At 42.4% G+C, this 27,226-nt stretch overlaps 1 protein-coding gene across 2 annotated transcripts in view; it reads right to left on the reverse strand.

Annotated features, from left to right (window-relative positions):
* Window positions 1-5,840: 5,840 nt before the first annotated feature.
* Window positions 5,841-27,226, reverse strand: part of acj6 (abnormal chemosensory protein 6) — a 41,506-nt gene continuing 20,120 nt past the window's right edge. Inside the window, exons 2-4 of one of the 2 annotated variants that reach the window (XM_026816864.1) lie at window positions 21,886-21,942; window positions 16,657-16,863; window positions 5,841-13,243 (exon numbers count right to left, since the gene is read on the reverse strand). In XM_026816864.1, coding sequence (XP_026672665.1) covers window positions 12,479-13,243; window positions 16,657-16,863; window positions 21,886-21,942 — 1,029 coding nt within the window. In that variant the 3' untranslated portion in view covers window positions 5,841-12,478. The remainder of the gene's footprint in view (window positions 13,244-16,656; window positions 16,864-21,885; window positions 21,943-27,226) is intronic. The other variant, XM_018031158.2, reaches the window with a different exon arrangement.

The following is a 27,226-nucleotide window of genomic DNA, read 5'->3' on the forward strand; positions in this document are numbered from 1 at the left end:
CGACGTGGTAATAAAGGTAGAGAAACGGGCAGAATGTGGGGACAACGAAAGTTGGAAGGAGGGCCGAGGAGCATGTCAGTGTGTTAACGCTTAGTAAAAGAGAATATCGGGTCCAACGAGGCCAACGCGAGGATCGGACAGGAGGAGACGGTGGGAGTAGCAAACTGGTGGACGTTGATGCAAGTGGAAAGAGTCGCCGCGCCGTTCCTAGTCAACCGAGCATTCGAGGCTGGCTCGGTTGGACGACCGAGCGAGCGGCCTTACGTATCAGAGGGCAATACTACTGGCTGGCCGGGCAGCCAACTACTCCGGCGTCTAACATAGTTCTCTTCTCCTTTTAATGTCACGTCACTACCTAGAAAAGAAACGCGTTAATGTTTAATGAGTATTGGCTGACCGACCCTCGGCGATACCCCGGGCAAACCGCTTCAATTGGCCATTCTTTCGAGTTTTATGTACCGGCTGGCAATCGGTCTCTTGCGCGGCAACGGGTTCGTGCAACGGGAACGTAAGGAACCGTGCTTTATAGTTTGGACAATTGTTCAGCCGGTTAGAATGTCATTTGAATCACGCGATAACGAATTGAAGTCGGTGGCACGCAATAAGTACTTGCTCTCTCTTTTGCTCTTTTGTTCCTTGTACAAAACGAGGACAAGCTTGATGTTGGAGCTCGTAAAGGGCGACATGCTGGAAGCTATCGATGGTAGAACTCGTATCTTTGGTGTGATACCGATTCGTTTTTATTTTAACTTAAACAAAGAACTATCAAGGTGCAATCTATGCAAGGTGTTTAAGAGGAGCGCAATAAGGAACGTGTTAATAAAATGACGGGAACGGAGGCGACTCTGTGTAGCAGGCTGATTCGAAGTGGTTAGCAGAAGAACGCAGGGGGTGAGGCAGCGGAGATCAACATAGGGTGGCCGTACGAGTTTTTGTATTATACGGAGATTATCAACCTGTTCGGTTCCATTTGGAGGGTGCGCAGGGTGGCACATCCCCGCGAGAAACGGAGTAAGAGAGAAAGAGAAAGGGTGAGTCGGCGTGCGATGGCACACAGGGAGCAAAAGGGGGACGACGCGTCGCTCGTAGCCAGGGCAAGGAAACGTTGGAAGGGGTTCGGAGAGGAGCTAGAACGGCGAGGGTCGTCGAGAAGGGGGTTTGTGTCCCAAGTTGGGGGGTCGCGAATAGAGCATGCAAGCACGCACACGCTGCATTCCCTTGGGACGAGGCCGCTCTTTATGCTCGATATAATACCGCTCTCAAAACATACACACTTCTCCCGTTCTCTTAACGTGTGTTGCCGGGCACACGCCGGGGAGCGAGCCGGGCCGTGGCCTAGGTAGGTGGGGTTCTTCCGACCTTCCTATTCCTATATCGTCTCTCACTATGGCATAACAATACGCCTTCGACTCCACGAGAAACGCGTCGCGAGTCTGCGAGACGGTGAAGGAGACCGGAGACGAGATCAGGCTTGTAATTGATTTGAGAATTCCACAAACAATGCCAACGCCTGACGGAACCGATTTGGAGGGATTTAGTTCAGATCGAATTTCAACTCTTGATGGCTATGCGAAAATTATCCTCGTCTCGTGTCGTGTCCTCGGATTAGATCGATATAAAGCTCGGATCGTTTTTAGCATTCACTCGTGTCGAGTAATTACTGTCAATGGTTATAATGGATGAACGTAGTACTGAGCATAGATGTTCGATTAATCTTACATTAAATAATCATAAGAGAGTAATGTTTGCATAACTGGACAAAGGTGCTTGTTAAAAGCGTTTCGTTTTTTATCAGATCAAAGATCAACATGTATTGTATTGACACAATGACAAGCAACATCGGTCTACGAGGGGGTCCTTTTCTTTTTCGTGACAATGCTTGGACACGCGCGTTACGCTTAGGGTCACAAGTACTTAATATACTCAAAACATTTTATTTTCCTTATTGTACATAAATCATCGCAAATTGTTCTTTCCTTCAACTCGTGCTCGCTCGTTTTCCGATGACCTTTCTATGACTCGCACCCGTGTCACGTTTAACATCCTGACTAATTACAAGGTGATACTCTAGTCTTGCGTGTCAAGTACTCGTCGCGAATTTAACGATAAGTTCTTCGACTCCCTTTCTATCAATTATGATGCTTCGCCTGCGTCTCTCGTTCCCGTATACCAATCATAATCGCGAGTCTCTTTCGAGAAATTAACTTCTGTGAATTTTACTCTAATTATTTGATTGAGACATGTGAAGTTATAATTATTATTTGGTTCTCTTGAAAATAATTAATGACACGCATACAGTAAGATTAAACTCGTAGATGAGAAGTAATTATATTTCGAAGTCGTTGGAGAGTTGATTTTTGTTATTAATCCAGGCGACGGCATTATTGTGGGAGCGTCGCTGAGCTAATCTTGGAAATCCCAATAATTGCCGAATCATTTAAAAGACGACGCGGTAAGAAAAACAAAAGCCGGTCGTCCGCTAATCAAAGTGTTTGCCTTCGCTTAATCCTAGCTTAGCGGAGACTTAAATATTCCTTGTAAACTCCCGTCCAACGGCGGGGATTACTAAATGGGAGCAACGGAGGGTCTTGTCTTCGACTTAGCTAGGAAGTGGCAAGCTTGACTGTAATAGGATAAGACCGCCGAGGAGTGTTCCTCGCTGTAGACGTGCAACGTGTGCACCCGCGTATCGGTGAGGAAAGCAGTTTCGACTATCGCGCGTGGCACATACGTGCACGTACACGTAAAAATGTGTTTTTACGTTTTTCAACGAAATTTCATTCGCCGTACTTGGAGAACGTTTCGGTTTAACGTTGAAAGAAATCGTTGATCACTTTCGAGAAGTTTCCAATCCCGGTAAATAATGTTTCAAATGAAATTAGCAACTACGAAACTCCGGCGGAAAGGAATATTAGGAAAATTTTGTTCCTTTTAAGAACAACTTAAATCAATTTCCCTTTACGGCTCGGCGTGGAAGCGGCGAGCTTAATCTTTCGCACGCAAAACTACAATGTTTTATAATAACGCGGCCAGGAAGACAGCGCCGGTATTAAGGGGGAACAAAGTACTCTCCGGCGACGACAAAAAAGTTCATATTTTTTCAATTAAGACGGGCGAGGCAGGCGAGGGTAGATTCTCGTCAAGGCGAGAGAGGGTCTTTCGACACCATTAGCGCTCTCGTAAAAATACGAAAGAGCGTCGTCCGCGTCGCGCGAACTCTTTCCCACTTAAATATGAGATCAAGGATTAACAGTCGCTGCTGGAAGCAATTGCGCTTAATTTTGCCTCGAATGGACCGAGTTTTCACTTTCCCCTCGTCCCAGCTAATTCAAGCTTTTTCTCGCCTCCGTTTATGCACATGAAAGTTCTTGATTCACGCATTAAGAACTGAATTAGGTCAACAATCACTACTGTTCTATTTAATTAACCACGTTCACGTAATATTTTTGCGCGTATTTGATTTACTCGTGGTGTCAATTTTTTAACAATACAGAATTATTCATTTTTATTCGATTCCTGTTTGTGCTTACTAAAAATTTCATCTGCATGCTGAACCGTTTTTACTTGAAAAATAAATGGTAGGAAAGTAGGAACCAGTTGGATGCATTTTAAATTTCTTTCAGAATTTTATACCGATAAATCGCGTTGAAATCGTCGGAAATATTTCTGTATCTAAAATAAACAGAAGGCGGACTTCTATAAAATATAGTTTTCACTTCGTTTTATCATCTATTTCGGTCCAATTACAACACGATGCAGTTGCAGCAATTTATATGTCTATTTCTTAAGTCGGGCCAACGTATGGTATCGGGCAGTGATGTTGAATTTCTGGGGAGAATCTGACGCGCGAGGGAAGATCGAGAACTCGGGAAAAAAGTGTTCGGTCGACAGGTCGAGCTGTCGGAAGGCGCGAAGAGATAGCCGAGTATCGGCATCCATACGGCCAGTTGGAGGCTGAGGGGCGGTTTTCGGGCGAGTTAGGAAGGTCGAGAGGGGTGATTGTGTTCCGTATCATGTATAATTCACCAACATAGCTCGGGTCTCGCGTCGGCAACTCTTGCGTCGTGCCCGTTATATCTGCTGCACCGGCCTTGTTCCCTGCTATATACAACCTTTCACTGTCGCGATATCTTGGATATTTTCCTTTTCTCTACCCATTTCCTTCCCTTTACCCTTTTTTTTCTTCCTTTTACCCCCCGCTTCCTCCCGCCCCACCGTTTCCGCTTTTCTATTTCCGCTCGGAACGGTCACTCCTCGGGCTGCTTCGCGTCGTACCTTCGGTCCCTATGGTCAATTTTGCGTGTCACGGAGCCTTTCGTGCGGCCAGCCACGTAGCTATCTCTCGTGGTCGAAAAATGTCACATAAGTTTGATAATTCCGCGGCCGGTGCATCATTTATCGTATCGCAATAACTTTTGTGATGAGATCGCGGTATAATGTCCTCGGCCGTTCTTGAAAACTTACACAACCACTCTTTTCATATTTCTGTTTCCTTACTTTTTACATTTCCCTTTACCACGAGTTTCTTCGGAATTCGATCGAAATATCCGCATGTCCTGTACGCAAATGTACAAACCTGTTCCACGTAGGTCGCAGGCAATTGGACCCCTCGAAAATTCACTGCCTACGTGGTCGCTGTACTATAAGTTTGAACAATGGGACCACCGATTTATTGATCAATTAAACTCGATATGTACGCAACACTCGAAAGAGCAGCTTTCTTCGTATCGCACGAACTCGTTAGAAGACGTCAGTTGTACGATCGAGTACCAATCGTTTACTAAGAAAATCAGATCGTTGATCTCTGAGCCGAGTGAATCGAAAAACTGAACTAATTAAGCCTGGCCGGAAGGTAAATTGGCTGTTTTCCCCAGGCTATTGGATCTCCGCGAACGAATGCGCGTACGGTACACCGTGGCGTACCGGTTGGAACCGAGCAAGTGTAGCGATAATGTAAACATGATTTGTAACACAAAGGCTACACGGGTTAGGCTGCACGGCTGCCACATGTTCAGGCCTCGCTGCACGAGTGTGTCGCGTCACCGTAGGCTCGGTTCTCGCGTATAGAACGATCCCCGTGCCTTATACTCCTTCATCCTTATGAGCGAGTGTGTACACAGGCAAACAGGCCTTAGGTACTCGAACGGTGTTTACACGCTGTACCAATTAATCAGCAGATACTATAAACTCGTTTCCCTCGCGGCTTTTTTCGTCTCGAGTTCACTCACTCCTGACACTGTAGCGGCAGGTTGTCACGAGTGCAAGCGCAGCTGCAGTAGGATCCTTGAACTTTTAGATCAGAGCACTCATCTGTACAGCACGAATTAGGCTTGAGACAGTGCATGATAAAAAGTCTCGATTAATCGAGTCCGAACGCGATCCTAATTAGACAAGTTCGTCAGAAATTAAAAAGATTTCATTGACCTAATTAATGGAAAGACGTTCGCCGGATAGGTTTTTACTTTTCGGGCTCGAGTCATGAAAACGATTCGATAAGAATCGCATTTACGAGTACCACGCGCTGAAGTGCGATTCCCTGATTTGGATAAATAATCTTTCTAACGACCTGTTCGTGTCCGCGTTATAAATTCATAATCCCGCGCAATGGTTGATAGTGATACGACACGCGATCTGTCCGGCAATGAGAAAATTCTGATTCGGCTCGGTGCTGGTAAAAATATAAAATTTCAGCTTATCAGGCAATGGTTCCGTCGCAATGGAAATGGCGTATGGTTGATATTAAACGTTTCTTTGCCGACAGAACCGTGTGTTATCTTATTAAATGTAAGTCATGAAAAGTTTTTTGGATGGAAGGGTAGAAACATACAAATTTATCAATAACATCAAGGTTTACTTTATTATACTATAATATTTATAATTGAGTAGGTACTTGGAACAAAGTTGGACACAAAGTATAGTAAATGAGATATGGCACATGATATGTACAGTATGGAGGAAAATCGTCTTTTTTTTCGTCTTACATTGCGCGCAATTTGGTGTGCTTTTAAGAAACATCACTTTCTTAATTGTTCCGCTTTTAAGAAAAAAATTTACTATTTCTCGAAGAGATTTCTCTTTACACGTAATCTACAATCTATCCGTAGCCGTTCCAAGGTGAGGGAACGACGGATCTCAAATGAAAAATCTCGTTAAAAACTATCGTACACTATGTGACAGGTTTACAAAAATTCTCTGTACCCATAAAATCGACGCGAACGAATCCCTTCTCGCGACGGGATGCGTTCTCCGGCCGAGGATATCGTGTAGATACATCCGGAAGCGAATAGAAATTTAACTAGTGCGTAAATCATTACATCACATAACAATTTACAAAGACGTTTACGTTCTCGATTAACTATATACAAATTGATGAAAGGTGTCTACGCAGGAACGGTAGAGAATCAATGAGAAAGCTTTACACGAATCAAACGAGGGTAACGATGATAACTGACTCTGGTCGTGGCTCCTCGCTAGCCGTCACGAGTTTAATTAATTCGTCAACTTTACATCAACGCCTCGGAACCTGGCTCCAAGTTGCACGCAACATATTTACATAGAAATTCTACAATATCAGATAATTAAACTAATACTTTTATGATATGTCTTTATTACGTTATTATATTCGTTCGTCAATTATGTTCTTACTCATAAAACGGTGCTTCTTTTATCGGATACTTTTACAATACATTCTTACCCGGACCTCGTCGTATTTTACAGGACTCTTTCTTTCATCAAATTGCGTTCGTTCGTTTTCTATACAATCAATTCGTACAAATTAATTATGCATCCTCGTACGCTTATGACTATACCCGAATTTTCTCTGAATTTCTTTTGTTCAACGACAACGAAGAGAAGTCTGCCAACGTTTTATACAAATTAAATAAAAATCTTAACAGTGTGTTCGTTTATAAGTATTAGAAAATTCCACGAATCGCATAAATAATAGACTTCCCTCTTTCCTCTCAACAATATATATGCATAATGTATAATTTACAGTAACGAACGCTGTAGCTGACGGGTTTATAAGAAATAGTAAAATTTTTGAAACAAGATGTATCAATCAACGTATAGTGAGATGCTTATAATTTTGAGCAATGATAAGGTTTTCAAAATACGTATCTTATTTTCTATTTTGAAACAGACGCGATTTCGCTTGTGGTCAGAAATAAATTCCTCATGTCTGTAACGCGAAATGAGAAAGCGTAATCGAGTGAGAATTCATTGAGCCACCGTAAACAATTCCGCGTGACCAACAGAATGAACCCAGTCGAAAGACGTTGATCGCGCATATATCTACGAGTAAGACTGCAAGTTTAACAATTCATTTCGGCTTCTTTAGATTTATTATGAACATTCAATCTAATTGTCGATAGTAATTATTTATACTAATTAGTTAGCTCTCGTAATCCTTTATACAAATCTTTTTCTTTATAGTTGTACGTGTCAACGTAATACTCCTCTGGTTATTATGCGTCTCTCGATTAAGCATTCGAAACGATACGGTCGCGGCCTGCGACTGTTTATACAAATAAAGAAATAGCGTATCCGTATGCACGTGTGCATCGACCTGTGCAAGTTTGCGGGTGTATGCGTACGTGCATACGCACGGTGTATATTCATATTATACATGAGAATCTTCGATCTTTCACGCATGTAGGTATACGCGACCTCTTCAAATGTATTTTCCATTCGTTGTTTTAGAAAAATGGAACCGAGTATACGTCAGCATGGGATGATCTATTGAAATTAGAAAAATCAAATCTTCGACCAACGTTCGCTGTGAATAATTTACGAACTTTTTACAGATTGAATAATTAATAAAAGTTGTAAAGTGAAAATACATTTGAGATTTTACTAAATAAAATATTCAAATATTTATCTCTGGAAGAGAATTGCTCGAAGAAGATTCGATTACCTTCATGAATCACACGAATCATTCCACGCGTGTAACACGATTTTATGTACATAACGTCCCTACATTTTCTTTCCTCTATTCACAAGTAAAAAGAGCGAGTGTCTTCTTATTGCTAAGAATTCAATGACATACCGGATTGTACATGCATTTCAATTGCAACGCAGCTGTTTTTGTTCACTTCGAAGTATAACTTGGCACGCAGAGTACATCAAAAAGAGGTTCGAATCCCTTAGATTTGTGATAGCGTAATTCTAAAAGAAACGATTATAGATCTATCGTAGAGAAAAATTTTCCATTCGCTTTACTTCTCTGCTTGAACAAACGGAAATGAGATCCTTACAGATTCACGCGAATTGCTTTCTTTTATATGATACACGTATGCAAAATACTGTCCTAGAGATTTGTCTTGTTTCGTCTTAAATAGGTACGAGATTTGGGGAAAGTATGTTCACGGCGCATATACCTACTCGCGCCAAACAGCAAGGCTTCTAGATGTACATTACGACGATACATAATAACTGTTAAAAAGCATATTGCGATATGACTTGTTACCCTGTCTTTAATGTCTAGAACGTGTCGTCTCTCGAAAGACCCTCGCGTCTATACGAGCGATCTCGTGCGTCAGCTCGAACCGATCGGTTTTATTCGATCGCCATTCGAAGAGGGAAATGGGCTCCCCAACGATAATTAGATTACAAGCTGATTAGACTGTATTCTTTCGGATTAGTCGCGAATCGTTTTTACGTAAGAAGAATCTGATAGACGAAAGGATAACGTGCTCGAAGTACGTTCTAAAAAATTATCGTTATTGTTCGTTTCTTTGTAACGAAGAAGATATAAGCTTCAGTTTTAGGAGTTTGAAATTAAGAAGATGAAGTAAGAGGTAGGGCTGTAAGAAGCGTTTCAATTGGTTCTATATTCTGATTCATTTATCCACGTAGTATATACTTTTATGATTGTAATTCTAAACTCGAATGCTGTATACAGCCTTGGGTCCTTCAATCCTGCCAAAGCATGAAACCTGTTTGTCGTTTTAAATTATGGCTTGACCATAAACCTGTGTTTTCGTAAATTCAAAGTAGCCTTAAAACACAGAATGTAAAGGGAGAGAAATTAATGCGTTCGTTGGTTACCTGATCTATTTCACGTTCACGTATCGAAGTTAACGACGACTGCGGGTTTCGATTATCGTACAGAAAACTCGAGGAATACTTACAGATTTATCGGTATCGCATCGCGTGTTCCGCACATCGATCGTTATTTGAAACGACGGAAGGATCAACGAAGCTCAACGCGGTGGTGCACCGTTCTCTGAGTTACCCGTCAACCCTTTCACGTTATACCTGTTCGATCTGGAAGCGAACGAACGACATTGATATACCACGAAACATCACAATGATCACCGTGAATCGTGCACGGACACCGCTGTGATTTTCGAGCGGAACGGGCGGATCGATGGACGCGAATGGAACTTGCTACGTTGATTTGTTCGCCCTTTATGCGAAGCGATTGTTAATCGTGAAACTAACGGTGAGTCGGTCCCTTTTTTAAAATTTCACTTGCGAGTCTGCAAGTCACGTGTTAATCGTCGGCGACACGCGATCGATGTGAAAATGATATTTTTGATAAACGAGAATAGAAAATAAAATATTGTAAGTGGCACTGCAAAAGTGAGTCCGACAGCAATTTCGGCTCGAAACGAGTCAGATAGGAATAGAAGGAGGAGAGAAAGAGACAAAATAACGAGCAATAACGAATGCGTCAATAATGATAATAATAATAATAATAATAATAATAATAATAATAATAATAATAAATGTAGTTAAACTCTATATTGCACTAGAATCGTTTTTTTTCTCCATTATCTAGTAGAATGATAACAGACTATTATTTCTCTAGAAAATACCTATCCTCTTACGTATGTACAATTTAAAAATTACTACCTTCCTCTCTCGCTTACATTTTAACTATTACAGTGACGTATCGCTCTGGTCACCGAAACATCCCCGCGGTATTGCTGAATGCGCGCGAATTATTCGAGCTCGATCGCTGATCGTTACATCCTCTCGTTATTTTTTTATTCCACGATCGTCCCTACCCGTCGGTCCGTACTTCGATTTCCCCGATCGATCAGTGTCGCGTGATCGGCTCCGGCGCACCCGGTTCTACGAATATTTCGATTACTTACATTTTTTAAAACGATTTTCGCGTCGCCCAGGGACGACGAAATCGGTCAGAAAACAAAAATATATGTATAATCGCACCAGTCGTAAAATACGGCGAGTAGTTTCCAAAGAGTTTAATAAGAGATATCAATTTCGCAGCTGTTCGTTCGGCGATCAATCGCGCTCCCGTAGCCATGCGAGTTTTGTTCACCGCGCGCTGAAAATCGTTGTCGCATCCTATTCATTGAAAATACTTGCTTTGATAGACACTGATTCGTTTCGTGCGAAGAACGATACTCCTCTCATTCCCTTCGTTCTCGTTTGTTCTGCACCTCCCGTTCCTTCTTCTTTTCGCGTGAAAACAATTCTCATTTGTGTACAGGGAACGCGCGGTCAATCACGAGGGGGTACAAATAAAGTTTCGTTAATTCGTCGACTAATACTACGGTATTGCTTCAATATGATATGATACAGTCTTTTCACTGATTGTCCAATATCACTACGTAACACATCCTTTTCATCTCCCCATTCCGTTTTTCCTCCTTTTCTTGGTTCATCACCTCCTTCGTGCTTTCATCCTCGTCGTTACTAATCGATACACTACGCTGGAACGAATCCTGAATAACTTGTAACGATGAAGCAGCATCAGTTTATAATCTGATCAAAGGACATATATGTGTAAGGAAATTAAGTGTTTTAAATATTCAGAACCGATAAAACAAAGATCTGCAAGTTTGAACTATTTTATATGCACATTTCATTTGTCAATTGAAAATACAGACGATTTAAAGTCCAAATTCTGTATCTAGTTTCCTTATTTATTTCAGATAACATAACATCAAGAAAATAGTCGAAGAGAGATTCGTTCCAGGAGCATATCGGCATTTTACATTTACTTATAGTATAACACACATACCTCTTTTCCCTTTCTCTCTCACGCTCTCGCTCTTCCTCTCTCTCTCTCTCTCTCTTTCTCTCTAGCTTTTCACTTTTTACACTGCACTGAGTGTCTATTAGGATTAATATCACTTTATTTGCTCGGCGCAATGTCTCTGCGCGACGATTTCATAACAATACGTACTTTTATATCTTATGTTTCGAATTGTACTTTTTTCAAGACGCGTCGACGATCGATCGGCTGTACTTCGTTGTAATTCAAATTATTTCCCGTTCAGCGAGAAACCCTTCTTCCTCTTCCCTTTCATTTCGTCATAAATATATTCGGGTGTTTTCTGATTTTGTAACTCGATTATTAAATGTAGGATTGCTGAATGTATCTCGAATTAAATAATATCGAATTATCAATTTCTGGAGAAGTTTATTAAAATGCAGTCGACCGTTCCGTGGCGATCGATGCTCTGTGTTTAATTCTGTCGAAGCAGGAATTGTGATTAGGACAACCGGCGAATTTGAATTTAAATGTATGCTTTTATAGGAGAAGCTGTGATCATGAAATCAGCATCAACGACGATTCACGGTCTACGCGGGTCGGTCTAGGGGCGGGTACCCTCGTAAACTGTTTTATCGCGATCGTAGCTGATATGCTTCACAAATTCTATCTCACTTTACAGATGATTTGATCTAGTTCTTCTGCAAGGGTGTTTTTATGTCGTTTTATACGATATTCTTATGCAATGTACGACGTATCACCGAGTTCATAACGCCAGCGTTTCTCCTTATTACCAATTGCGTTTACTTCTTTCACACGATCTTAAACGTAAGACGCGTCGCTTCAATTTCAAATGTCGCGTCAAAAATGTGAAACAAAGATGAGTCTCTCTTTTATAAAATGGAAACTGTTAATTTTCTTTTACTTTTCTTGGGAGGCGGTTGAAACGGATGGAACTCGACGAGCAATGAATAATTTAATGTTCCGTCGTTTAAAATCAGTAAACACCACTTTGTAAAATATAATCCATCACAATCATACGGTGAGAAATGAGGTTGAACGCGGAAGATGGAAGAGGCCCGCGAATCGATGCGCTAAGAATCGTCAGCTTCCGGTGGAAACCTAACCGGGAGACGCGTCGAGAAGATCGCGCGCGACGCGCGCGGGTTTTGAAGAACCGCAGAAATATTATTAAGCCTGTGACAGTCTGAGCGTCGCTCACTTGGCCACAGCATCGAGCTAGCTTGTCCGCGAATCACCTCCAACCGAGAGAAATCGTGTCCGCGAATCACCCCCATCGACGTGCGTGGCTAATGTACGCGCACACGCGTGTGCACTCTCGCGCCAGCACGGTCGAGGCGTTCCCTTTCTCGCAGGCGTCCACCGTTCCTCTCACGTCGTCCGTGCTTTCTTTCACGGCCATCCTTGGAACTCGGTCAAGGGTTCTGGTTTAGGCTCGAGACTGGGCAACTGATACGGTCAGTTTTGCTGTCACAAGCCACCCTCGGGTCAATGTTGAGCAGCGAATTTCATGCGCTTCTGCTTCTGCCGCTGGTTACAAAACCAGACTCGCACCACGTTCTTTTTTAAGTCGAGTTTCTCTGCGATCGCGGCGATCTTCTCGCCGGACGGCCGCGGTTGCACCGCGAAGTACGCTTCCAGAGATCGTTTCTCGGGCGCGGCTATGCTCGTCCTCTTCCTCTTCTTCTCCCCAGCGGGCAACACCGAGGGTGCGTCTGGGTCTCTCCTCTTGTTCTTCGCCTGCGCCTCTGCCTCCTCCAGCCACGCTTGCAGGATCGGTTTCAACGCGATCATGTTGTTGTGCGACAACGTCAACGACTCGAATCGACATATCGTCGACTGAGACAGCGCCCCGACGCCCGGTAACTTCAGGTTCGCCAGCGCTTTCCCAACGTCGGCTTGCGTCACGCCCAGCTTTATGCGTCTCTGTTTAAACCTCTCGGCGAACGCTTCTAATTCTCGCGGGTCTGTGTCAGCGTCTGGATGCAAGCCTGCGGCAGCGGCTGCCGCGGCCGCCGCTGCCATTGCTGGATGATGGTGCGCCGGATGAGGGACGCTTCCTCCGCCACCGCCGAGGTTCCCGTGATGATGGTGATGACCCATCATCCCGTTCATCCCACCGTAAACGGAGGGACCGTGGATACCCGCGTGATGGCCTGGCCCTCCGCCGGTGTTCTCCGACATCGGCGTCAGAGTGGTCATCGAGTTCGCTGGGTCCAACATATCCAAACTCTCCATCCCCGGATGACTCATCTAGAAAATAAATTACATCCGTGTCTTTAGTTAATGTTAAAATAGTCGATGCCTCTACTGAGAATATTGACAATTGTTTGAAAATACTAGATTAATATAGATAGTAGTTTAGCTCTGGCAAACCGATATAATATAATCTTTTTTCAATAGTACTTATTTTTTCATTTCATAGAATAATATAATAAGCAAATTTAATTTTATCTCATATATGAGTCTTCAATGCAGAAGAAGTCTTGTTTTTGTAGCTGTTTAAGTCTGGTTCTGACTAATATAGTTGAGCAACAACTCATTGTCAGTGTAAGAAAACGAAATATCGAGGAAATAAAATGTCTCGACGAACAAGCCTTTTTAAATCTTATTGCGAGTGCAAGTTGCATAGTAACGTGGTTAGACGATTACACCAATTAACATTGTTAAAAGGAAAGAATGAATGGGAGACCGTCGCGGCGGGGACACAGGGATGAAGAGGGAACGTGTACAAACTAGCACGCACAATTATGCTGCACGTGCCGTGGCCGTCGTCCCGAGCAGTGTTCCGCGACCCCTTACAAATTATTTATGAGCTCCCTTCATATTTTTTCTCCGAGGAAGTGTTCGCGATGTCAGCTGCCTTATCCGCTCTGTTTTCTTATCGCAATGTCCACTCTCCAATTTCCACGGTGCGCGAATGCGGATGAAACCGTGTTCATACGTGATAATTTAAACATAACGAGACTACGAGTGATCAGTTCGTCTTCTGAACATAATTGTCTCTCGAACTTTTAATCATTCGGCGTCGACGATTTGAAGAAAATCCGTGTTACGTTGGGTTTCTGTCAAATCGTAGAACGGTCGTTTTGCATTTTTCAAGGAAACCAATAGCTGGTACTCTTAGATCACGATTCCTAGGAAGATAGAGGCGAGGGGTCGTAAAACGGGAATGGAGCGCATGTAAATCGAGGAAAAACGCTGCGGGTGTAGTTCGGATTGGTGGGCCTCGCGCGAACATGCGCCCACGGGACGTTTGCGTAACGTTGTACCACAGGGCGTGACGCGTATGCGTACGAAACACGCGTTGCGTCGTCGTCGTCGTCGTCGTGTGTACGCAACATTTATTCTCACGAGAGTACGCGGCTATAGCGAGCTAACTGGATGGCACGGTTTCGGTCCTGGGGTGGTTCGGAATAGCATAGTTACATCAGAAATGCAGGGGGTTTGCGGGTGCCGGAACGAAAGAGGAAGAAGGAAACGGGGTTGGAAGAGGACGGACGGTAAATATGGAGTGAGCAAGGGACTAGCCCAGGGGCGTATACGGTGGGGCCCCAGAGACCCCCGCAATATTTCATCATTACACTGACACGACGGTAGGGTTAGTCGACTCTCTGCCCCTCTCTCTCTCTCTTTCTACCCTCTACGAGCAGTATACGCTTCTCTATCTTTTTTCACCCTAAAGCTCGTCACGATTCCTCTCCCCTTTCACTTCTCTCTCTCTCTCTCTCTCTCTCTCTCTCTGTCACTCCCCAAAAGTTTGTGCCGATGATACAAAACTCGTTACATGCGTTCGTGAACGTATTACGTTGCGCGTTAGCCAAGCTGGTACGAACACCGCGCCGTTATTGAATTCGTCAGCCTCGCGTATAAAAACAGACTTTATGGGACACTTGCTGTTTGACCATCTGTATGGGAGATCCGCGGCCGAAACAGAGGGTGGACGCTGGGAGCGAGAGAGAAACTGTGAAGCGGGAGAAGGGTGTTCATGCCACCGCACTGCGGGAAGCCAGAACTGCGATCTATACACCCACTTCATGCTGAACGGGTACGCTGGCGACTAATAGCCAGCCGATTTTCACCGGGATCGATGGAATTGCTCTCGGTTAGGGGATCTTTAATCAGTCCGGCGGACAAAGGCTCGTCCTTTTTTAAATTATTGATCAATAGCATTTCTGGTGCTCGTTAAACGTCTGTCATCGTCTCTGAGTCTTGAAAAGAATCTAGCCACTGCTCTATTTATCCGTATTTGTTTGCTCAAACTTGCACAGTAAGGGAAAGAAATTATTGTAACAATGACAAATTTCCCGTATTAATATTTTTGTGGGAATGTACATATAAACAGAGATAATGAGAGGATTAAATTGAATACGTTAATATCGCAACGAAATATATTTTTCACCCTCAAAATGCGTTTATTGGAAAGTCATGCATAACTGAAAACAGCTACTTAAAATGTACGTTTTAATCGTACCACGCTCTATCAATTTTTAAGCAAGCAATAATTATCTTTAAATATTTCGAACCGGAAGTATTTTTTACTTCACAGTACAATTTAAAATTCATTATCAAAATGCATGCCGTATCTACAATTATTTTTGTAATTCGAGTTGCAATTATCAGATGCAATTGTAATATCTTTATATTTCAATAATTTTTTGTGTATCGCAGTTCGAGTGGCCAGAATGGAGCTGGCATGAAAAGGAGTCTCTGCGTCAAAATTGATTGCGTTACGCCCGTTGTGTTACGAATCGTCCCGACGGCGAGATAATATACGAGCAACGCCCCTACGCTCGAGAAGATCATTCCGGGTCGCTGAACATTGCTTGCCTGTTTCACCCCACTGTCATCCTATCATCCACTCATCAGCCTCAGATTGCTTGTATTAGCATAAAAAACCCTCGAAACGACAAGCAGCAAATTGCGATTGAATTAAGGGGACACACACTGTCTTCTCGCCTGTCTACTGTTTATAGTACCAGTAATTACTTAGTATTGGAAAACTAAAACTGTGACATTTCTAAATATATATTTTATTTATTATCCGTTACATACGAGCCCTCCGTCTTTTGGACATGTAATATGTTACACGACATTGGTAATGACGAGCGGTAATAAATTATTATATGTTGTACTAATGGAAGACAATAATGATGTTTGGAGAGCATCATTAATTAAGCTGTGAGAATGGGAAACTGTTGCTCGCATCGTCGACGATGTTAATAAAGAATCGGTGCGGTTGAATTTTTCAGCCAGTGAATTAACTATAACTCGTAATTAATTGCTGGACGTAATTAATTATGGTCTACCGTTTTAAATGACCGGTACCATGGCAGACCACTCGTTGCATTTTATAATTGTATTCCGACGCTGAATTTTGCACACCCATGTCGCGGTTTTCGGTACATTCCATTACGATAATGGTCTACCCGATAAACTTCGGTGTTCGTGACAAGAACAAGTTTCAATAAAATTATCGTGCGATTCAATAATTTGCCCGATTTACCTTTCGATTATTATTATTAGATATACGAACAGCCAGATGTTTAGCAGAAATTATTCAATCATTGGATGTAAATAAATATTCTCTATCGATCTTTAAAGAGGTATAACTCTATAAGAACGAATGGTAAGGGAATATAGTATTCAGAAAAATGCAGACTCACAAAGAGGTGTGAATGTACCTGATGATGTGGCCGGTTATTCGGATGTGGGGTGGGCATGTGGGCTCCGTGATGATAGACTGAGACGGGGTCGTGCTTCAAAGGCATCGGCGTACCCGCGTTGTGTTTTCCCAAATCCGCCGCCAAAGCCTCCGCCCTCGAGAGTAAGCCGTCTTGTAGGCCGCTGTTCAGGCCCCCGAACAAGTCACCCTGTAACGTTAAAAGCGACACGTGACACTGATTGAAGAATCACGGACTGACGTAACAGAATTTTCGTGGAAAACCGTGTTCCGTCTTCGTAAGCCGATTTGAATCGGGAATATCTTATCACGTCGTTGCCAGTGATACTTTCGATTGACAGGATGTAGCACGATTTCTTTTAGACAGATTTTTGTACACGTGTGCGAATGTCTGAAACGAGGTTCCGAGGTTCATTTTTCAATTTTACAGATATTTTCGTTTATGATGAGGTAATCGATTGCCGCCGATTCAATGCCATTTTACGATTAAAAAAATGTACGGTTCATTTGTACAAAAGGTCCCAGTCAGAGGTCACTCCGCATACTCAACATGGCCGTGCGGTCGATATTCTAAAAATAGTTTTGACACTGGCGACTACAATTTAGTTCGGATTTTTTCAAATTACAAACTCGTCGTAAAGATATGAAGATAATAATTTTTTAATAATAATTATTGACGTGCCGATGCTGTCGTTAACGAATCTGTCATGCTTAAAAAAATACATTCGTCGAATTTGATTTTGTCAGTGGTTCCCTTGTTTCGAATGAATTCTTTAGGAAGCAGACGATTTGATTAAATAGAGACATACATATGTATGAGAGAAGCAGTGAATTACAAACTGGCCGTATAAATTGATGTTATTTCAAAAGTGGCTGCGCGTGACCTATGAGATTTGCTAATCAAATTGGCTCGCTTGTCAAACGCGGCTAGGGATGCCGGACAGGATATTTTAGGGTTGAAGTGTTACTAAAATTGAACGCTCATAGGGTCCGTCAGACCTATCCTATGTTTGGAAACAGTTCCACGATTGATGGCAATGTCTCAGGAAACAATACATTTGGTTTTGCAGTAGCCGACAGCATTTATTTATCTTATACATAAAAATGATAAACAATAGTTATACACCATCATTATTCAATCTTAGAAACGTTAACACGTCCTGTATGTATTTACTTTATCCAACATTGAAAGTAAAAAAGATATTAGGTATTAAATAAGAATTTTACAGAAATAATGATAATCGAATAAATTGCCAGGAGCGAAAGGGTTGAGGCGATGCCCTTTTACCGCCACGTACTAATAGCAGTTGCGAAGCGAATTTATGGTTTCGTTTCATCCAGATACGCCTCTCTACGATGGCAATCGATATTATATGGGACATTTTGCGTCAGCCGCATCTGTCACTTGCGGCACACTGCAAAGTTTGGCTATTGCGCAAGGGATGTCATCACGATATTCCAGAGAAAGTAAAACGTACCACGAACCGGTTTCTAAATATTTTTTAAATAAATCTACGAACCAATACAAAAGAATGAATAATAATTCTTGACCGAACTAATGAAGTGCTACTAAACAGGACTCAGGGACGAATTATGGGTAAATAATTATCGCGACATCGACGGTCTTGCTTAACGCAAAATTGCTAAGAAAAAAAGAACAGAAAGAAAGGTATGTTATCCACTTATTTCATTATAAACTGTAGATAATGTCCGCATCGACCGATCAATATTTCATGCGAAAACCACCGTCGTGCTTTACCGCTTCGATTATTTATGAACTCCTCGTGTCTTTGTCGAGTACGTGTACCTACTATCTGTCCGTAGGTTGCTGAACTACCATCGTCGTTTTTCTTTTTAATTCCGAACTTCCATGTATGCGCTCGTCCTTTCCTCGTATCGTCGTTTATCGAACACTTAACTTCACTTTTGATCTCGCAGAATATCCTTCCTAACGTTTATTTATTCATATACCAAATCGTAATACGCAAACATAAATTCTATGTACATCGATCTTCCATATTTTCCATAAATTTCTGCGTTCATATTATACGAAGATCTGTTTGATTGCGTAACTAAACAACTATTATTGAAATGTAAAATGAGATAGTTAATTCGTTGCCTGATGCATGGACGTTGTTCACGAAGACAAATGCTATGGCTAAATGGAGTTCTAACAGAGTAATAAATCTTGAACCGTGTTTTCTCCTCAAGTGCGAAGGAGGACTTCGATTGGGGTGAGAGCTTTCCAGTTTACTATGATGTCTGTGTGTATCTAGTGTGTAGCTGCAGGGTGAGACTTTCGGGCATCAGTTATTCCGATTGGCAAAGTCACATATAAATGTATTAACTAAGTTAAGATTTCAATATTGCTTCTAGAAATATCGTACGTAATATCTGCAAATTATTTGCTATATTTTATTATAATGTTTATTTTTAATAAATAAAATTAGCTCTTTTAATTATCTTTGAGCTTCTGTTTTTGACGGGAAAGAACGTTAAAAAAAATGTATAAAGAAGTTCGCTTGTCCTTTTCGATTCACTGTACGCCCCACAAGCGTGCGCGAAGTAGTTTGTCCAAGTGTTGGGCGCGGCGCGCGTTAGGAAGGGGCCAAGGATGAGAAAAGCGACGGCGATGCGGAGGAACGGATACAGATTGCTCTTGTTAGCCGCGTAGTTAGCAGCTCGTGCAGTTGTTTACGAAAGTTCCCCCATCGAGCCCGATTCACCGAGTCCCCGTGGTTAATAGAGTCATTTTTCCGAGCTGCCTTGCGGCCAACCCGCCCGTTAAACACGTCTTCCGAGCACACCGGCGTGCCGCGTTAAAGATTAGCCAATTACAATTGAATTATCGCGCCCCACCGGCCCGTCCGTGTAATTTATCTGCTCGCTTCGCGAGAAACCCGGCATGATTAAGCTCGTAACGTACCACTCGCTACGGATGGTGTATTATATCAGCTTCCTTTTCGTTTAACTCACTTACCGAGCGATAATTCTACCATTGTAAACGATTATGCGAGTCCGTAGAGAATGATTACGTTTCAGAAGATCCAACGTTTATTATCAGTGAAAAGAAGTGGTGCATGTAATATAGATAAATTAACTCTCCTCCGTTTAATCATTAATTGCAACTTATAGGCACAGTGTTATGTATTGAGCAATTAAGAAGATTTCATTGCAAAGAAAGTAGTAAATTATTTATGAATCTTTCCTCTAAGGATATCACTTGTAGTAACCGTCGACGCATTCAATGTTCCAGTTCAACAATTCATTAGTTTTGCCCATCCCCATAAAAATTTGCTGGTTATGCAGGATGTATATTTCGGCTTGGAAAAGAGTAATCGGCATTGTCAGAATGAAATAAACTAGGAACGTTAATGCGAGTATGGAACGCGTCCGGATGCAATTGAACGCAACATACACGTTCATAACTGTATAATGCGCGCGTTGTGTTTCAGCAATCGGAGATACAAGCTCGAGGTTTGAAATAAATGCGATGAAGTATTCAACGGGACGGAATACGAAGCGCAAGGGAAATTGACTTTTTTTTTGTCGGTCCAATTTCGCGTTATCAATCATCCAAATGTTAACAGTAAAAGTAATTGTCAGACTTTTATTTTCAATCTTGCCGGTTGGAAATATTCAACCGCCCCAATAGAGGAAACGTTGAAAACGTAAATAATAAAATTTGATCAAATCTGACCGAAATATATTTCCAAATGGTAAAAGTAAATATTAAACGTCTAAGCTCTCTTCAAAGTGAATTTCTGTAAATGAAACGTAAAACAGTCCTGAAAAAGGGACGATGCCTCGGGTACGGCTTGTTTACCCGCGTGTGACTCGTGGAAAGAACGGCGTATGACGATGATTAAACGGGCGGTAACTCGGTTCTAAAATCAGCCGGAGTTTCGGAGCCGTCGGCAAACGGATACCGCGAAATGGGACAATCACGTTATTTCCGTCCGATAACCTACATCGCGAAGTAGTCTGTGACGTACTTATGAATAAATAAATTCTTCCAGAAAATCTGACGTCTGACACGAAAACCAGCAGACCGTACGAATTATCACTTGCATGGCGGAGTGCCGCCGCGCCGTCTGTCTACTCTGGATGGTAGATATCGCCGAATATCATCCGCGGACGGTCGCGTCGCTCGTTTCCCGATCAAATTCGGTTTCACTTGCGACACAGACGCGGACCGCGACCCCGCGACTCGTCGCTTTCCTCCAATCCATTCTTATCGATTTAGCAACGATCCAAATTTACAACTCGCTCGATATTCGCCACGGTGGTAGCTCCGTCGCGTCGCGTCCGTGTGTCTGCCCGGTGACGCGCAACCAGTCGCCGCGGCTTTATCAGATACCCGTTCGGCAATAATTGATGCCGCGCATTGGATAACGCAATTAACAGTGTATTATTGATGGGAGCCGAGTGAAACGCCGCGTGTCATATTGTAAATTACCGTTCGATAAATGCGCGGAGATTGCGACATGAAATATTGCGATATATGCGAGATTGCGGCACGAACCGGCTGACCATGTACATGTATGTATTTACTTTGTTGTCGAGCTGTCTGAAAATCGGTGCTGGCATCGTTGGTAAGTGTATTCCTGGTCGCGATAAATTGTACGTGAAAAATTGTTGTTATCGTTTTCGTCCGACTCGTGGATGCTTTCACAAAATTGGACTTGAACTTTGAACTCGCTCGTGAACATACGTATTTATCAAAATTAATTGTACTCGCTTTCACCGAACTTGTAAATGACAGACTTCGACGTTTTATCTGGTCAAATCCTTATAACGATGTGCCACCGAGTTAGGAATGCAAGAACAGGCAAGATGAATTTTTGAACCGTGAACATTGGCCGGTGACGTTCGGCGAATTTGCGGAAAGAGTAAGCGACGCGTGGCTCTTTTTACGGCACTCAAACTATCTCGCGCCACCTCGTCGTATATCTAAATAATCAATTTACTGCTAACCATAATCGTAACCACGAGTTAGCGAGTTTATGTCAGCCGAGCCACCGTAACTACGTGGCTTTGCGAAGCATAAATATTACGGAGCGTTTCGAGTTCGGAGTCATCTCCCTTTCTCCGTTAATCACGGGTTCCAAAATATTTTCTTTTTAATTGTCTCTTGTACCGTTAATACACGATCAAATAATTTTTACTTTGTTATAATTAAAAAAAGGTAATTACACAGTAATGTACTCACATTATGCCTCGGAGACCAGGAATTGCACATAATGGAGGCATCTTCCAAGATACGACTCTGAAAAATGAAAATTCTCGGTTTTCAAATGTTCCACGTCCCTTTTCACATCTTCGTATTGTACATTCTTCCTTTCTCTCAAACATATAAATTCTCTACATTCCATTCTTTAAAATATTTCCACAATTTTTGAAAAGTTCAAAATTCTCGACAAGTTAAATCCAGGACTATGCTTTTAGAATTCAGCAATCAAATAACGAGCGTCCTCGTCGCTGATATTCTTGCTGATTCCAACAATAGAACATGAATTATAATTATAGAATCTATCGATTAATATATTTATCATCGATAATATATAATAATCGTGTTTATACAATAGCATTAAAATCTTTGATTTAGCTTATATTTCTTAATTAATTTGATGTATTGAACCTATTGATCGTGATACATAAATATTTGTGAAAACATATTTTACAATCTTATTCTATATTTATTGGACAGATTTACTTGAAGTCGTAATTAAGAAGTAACGAGACCAGGTAGTCTAGAACATATAAATGTAGACGTATCGTTGAAAATCCCAATGTCATTGAACTCCTCGAAATAGGTGACTGCTTAGGAGCACGGTCGAGAGTGGAAAGCTGGGAAAATTTTACAACGCGACGTTCTGACCCCAATAGTCTGTCTAGACTAGACGTTTTAAATATTAACTACTTATGGAGTGATCCTTTATATCCACATAGATCATTCACCTCCGTATTCTGTTCCACCGATGTATTTGTGGAACGTCAAACGATTATTTGAAGTAAAAAATTCTATTTCCTATCGATCAATATATATCCGACGGGCTTGTCAAATATTTTAATCAATCATAAATTGTTTATCATATAAGAAAATGTTTTAGCGTCAATTAAGTGTTTCCGAATGGACATAACTTGTTCTTCTTTTCAGACATAATAAAATACGTATTGCATTTCCTACAGAAGTGAATAAAAAAATAATATACTGTATCATCAGAAATTGTGGATGAACATTAATCTAAATTTATTTGCAATGAACGTCGAACGCATTCTGATGTCCATGCAAATTTTTAATAGTGAACAATGTTTAGGAATTAGTGCCTCCAGACGCATACGAAGCTAACAGAGATCCATGTACACCGGCGCGGTTTAACTGTCAACGGAGTTTAATATTCATCCGACCTGCATATTTTATTCCCGGCAATCGCGTAATATGTATATTTAAAGCCCGTTGCTAAGATTGACAGAATCGGGTCATTCCAGCGACGCGCGTCGCGACGCCGCGCCGTCGCAAAATAAATAACTCATTTTAGGAACCGAGAGCACGGAACTAGGTAATTCAATATCGTTCTCATTAAAGTGTCGGCGAATTCTGAGTTTGATCGGTACCGATGACAATGATCGCGTCATTATAGAAGTCGCGGCTGACGTCGATCTTTTATTCATCCCCAGCGACGGTCTTCGTCAGATTTTTTATTCTCCTCTGCCACTTCATTCCTTTATTCTTCCTATCCTTCTCGATATACACGATGTCCTGTATGTTTCATACCATCGTTAAGCGTTACTTGTCACGTCTCGCATGCAAATTGTTAACACTCCCACGAGTGTTAGCGAGTGAGTAGCCAAAGGAAAGTGAAAATGCACCGTGGATGTTCAAAATAGTTAATTACCTCCATACCTCCTATGTTCGGACTGCTGGTAGCGATGCGTTCTTGTACAATATCGGACTCGCAACCTTGTCGACTCGCAGGTCGACTCTCTTTCGAATCTCTCCTGATCGATCGCTCAACTCTAAAAGGCTAACTAACTGACTGTCTTAAACTGTCAATCTGTCTGAGTCCAACTTTCTGAGTCCAAACTGAGTCAAACTCCTATCTCCAAGAAGGGTCTCTCGTTTTTAACGGTCGTATTCGATCGAGGAGAGGTAACAACGGACCCAGACCGACCGCTCCTTGCGCGGTCGTCCCGTGTCCGCCAGCCAACTCAACGCCAATTGTTGAGGTCGAACGCCCACCCGCCGAAGTCTGCCGTCCCCGACTTGTGCCGTACAAAAGCGTCAGGAACACAAGTATTTGTGTTCCGTATGATCCTCCTTTAAAGGAATAATAAATTTACCTCACTCTAATATCGTTCCCAGTGATTCAGTATTCATTCGTTTCGATTCCCTTGTCTAGACTTTATTCCAGCAATTTGTAATACTTCGTATTATACCGTATAGTTAGGCTTGTACATTATTCTCGTGCTTAGCTAAGCACGTGTACGCGATACTGTTTTATACATGAACCTGAGAATAGCCGAAAATTGTGCCACGCTAATTATTCAACGCGATTCCACTGCGGCGAAATATAATGTGTAACAGCGGTGCTAGATAATCGTTCCTGGGAAAATCATACGTTCTCGTAGAAATTTCCGAAGCTGGAGAATTTCCGCGCTCGGCTCGTTTCCGTTTCAGCTAAAATTTAGACCGTGCGTCATCGTTCACCGGGTGCACGCGTGCGTTGCGTGCACGTTTGAGCGCGAGATGCATCGTATTCGCTTTCCCGGAAGCTGTACACAGCGCATCGAGCGCAAATACGATGGTATACATAGATGTATGTACCCACGCACGAGCGCGTATAGCGTGGTCAGAGGCGCGTGTTTGCGCTTTCGCCAATTCCCCATTGTCGGGCACTTGATCAAATCTACGTAGAGTTCGGCCGTTCCGAACGCAGCTCGCCAATTTTCACAGAAATAAATTACGTTATAATTGACATCTTTATATCGAACGGAAAACGACTGGGCAGGGAATACGTGTTGGCGAGCAAATATTACCTTCCATCTTCGAGCAGCCATACAGAATGACGGACGCAGCGATTCGTCGTACGTTCCTCGGTATTCCTAAATAAAAATATCAGCTAACTTTGTTGATTCCTTATACCGCACGCCTCCACTAGAAACATTGGTACAACAAAAAACACGGAAAAAGCTACCCATCCGTCCATCGTTCATCCACGTTATTACGAGGCATTTCAATTTCCCGTAGAATTTCGAATTCGCGTTCCGGTGTGTACATACCAGCACTCGCATCGCCTCTGTGGCACGTGCACGTGCATACACGCGTTACAAGGATGAGCTTGTGCGCGGGCTGCATCGCAAACACAGAGGGTGGTGCACCGTGGGCGAGCGCGCGCGCGCGCGCGTGCGTTCGGCCACGTGCACGGGGTCGCGTATCCGGAAACGGTTTGCCCAGCTAATTGATTTTCTTTGGTATCCTCGATTCGGCGTAACCGGTGCATGCAACGCGCCGTGTCCAGCGAGTACTTACGGAGACGGCCGGTACGCCCGGTTTCATCGGTGGATCGGCAAATTCAATCGGGAACCTGCCCGTTTGATTATCAGCTAGGTTCTCTTTCCCTCTCGATTGTAAATCAACCGCAAAACTCTGTGCCTTGCAATTATACGGTCGATCGTTACCTCCGATCGATCCGGTGTCGCGATCTGGCCTAGTACGCTGTTCGACACCTGAATTAATAATGTACAGCATATTTTCGTCATCCAATGGGAAAACGTAATAGTCCAATCGTTTAATTTCGTTACACGACGATCTCAAAAAGTTGCACTGCTTTCGTATAAAAGAATATCGCTATTTATGCCGAGACGCAGAAATCGTGAGCATGCAAAAAGTATGGTATCTCAGGATCGTTAGTAAACTTAAGTTTCGTCTTCGGAATAAAATTCGTTCTCCACTAACAAGAAAGAAAAGAGGTGCAAGGGGAGGGGGGAGGTAGGGAGAAGCTTCTTCTTCGCGAAACTTTGACTGATAATTAACTAAATTTACCAAGGGTTGCGAGTCAAAGTGTGAAGTCGTGTTCCAAGTCTTTCTGCACTTCGACGCTCCACTACGCTGGTTAATAACAAATGAGTCGAGCTTCGCCCCCTTCACTTTTGTTATAATCGGAGACACTCGCTCCCTTACAGTTACTATGTCTACTGTACTCTATTATTCAGCGGATCCGTTTGAACCGTTCTAAACATCGCTTCGACGTGCTTCCGCGTTTCAATCTCCAATGTCTCAATTACATTTCATTACCCTTCCTCTTTTTATTATACATACGTAATCGGAAAAGTCTGCAGCAATCAATATCGATCGAAAACATAATTAATTTTCCTGTCTCAATGATTTTCTTATTATTTCTGTCCACAGTAGAAAATAAATAAAATTCTGTTATATCAGTCCTGAATAAAACTGTAGGAACGCATACGTGAGATGTGACACAATATTTCATATTCTCACAGGAAAGAGTTACACTGATAAGTAGTTCACGTACGTATGAATGTACGAGAGTCGATCGTAGCAGAGACGCGGAGGAGCGGATGGATAGCCATGAGAATTTACGTTCCACCGGATTCATTACTATTTCAAGTGAAAAACACAGATCTTGACGAAGCGTGAAACGTCTAAGAGCCGCGTAAAGGGAATTTATGAAATTTCGTAATGCAGTATTCTGATTCGTAGACTCCGGCTCCCCGGTCTCCCAGGCTTCAGTCAACTCTTTACCCAGCGATTTTTTGCTTTTAATGCAGAATACGATTAAGTTACCTACCTACCTGCCGGAGGAGCATCCGTTACGCTTGATCCGCGCTGCGAAAAACGAATTACTCTAATTCCAGGAATTTCCAACGCGACGTTACGTAATTCCCTTCCTCTTTATCGAAACTTGCTCGACCTTTTTCTTATTTAATATTCCGCGGTGGAATTTTCCAAACTAAACTCGTCGTCGTATCTTTATGCGACGTCTAATCTGACTCGCCATCGGAATCTGGACCATTTTCGTGTAATTCTTTCTATGAAACGCCAGCAGAAGAATTCACATTTCTGTTATTTATTAAATATTCAATTTATTTCTGAGCCTCACACGGATTATATTTGTTACGCAGGCTTTCGTTAATTAGCTATATTCCTTCTTAAAATATACGCAATATGTTTTCTATCGTTAATATTTCTTGATACCAAGTATCATAGATGTATCATTCCCGATTCGTACTGAGAATCGATTCGCTTTCCGCAAAGTCAAAGAGAAACAGGTGCATGTAACGCGTTCAGCTTTCCCACGATCTGTCATTGAAGCGGTTTATCTTCGCCCTTCGCATGATTTAATAATACCGTACTAATTCGATGGTCAATAATACAAGATATGCAGGAAATATCGTACGACTTCATATGAAAGTATGCAATAGGTTGCTGGAATATCGTAATTGCTATGCGTCACGAGACGTGCGAGATCTAACGAAGGAATCTTACCCGCTACAACACTGGTTGCTTATCGATCGACCTCTCGTGTCAT

This window comes from Ceratina calcarata, unplaced genomic scaffold (assembly GCF_001652005.2).
Source record: "Ceratina calcarata isolate Rehan_Ccalc_2016 unplaced genomic scaffold, ASM165200v1 scaffold551.2, whole genome shotgun sequence".
Lineage (NCBI taxonomy): Eukaryota > Metazoa > Arthropoda > Insecta > Hymenoptera > Apidae > Ceratina > Ceratina calcarata.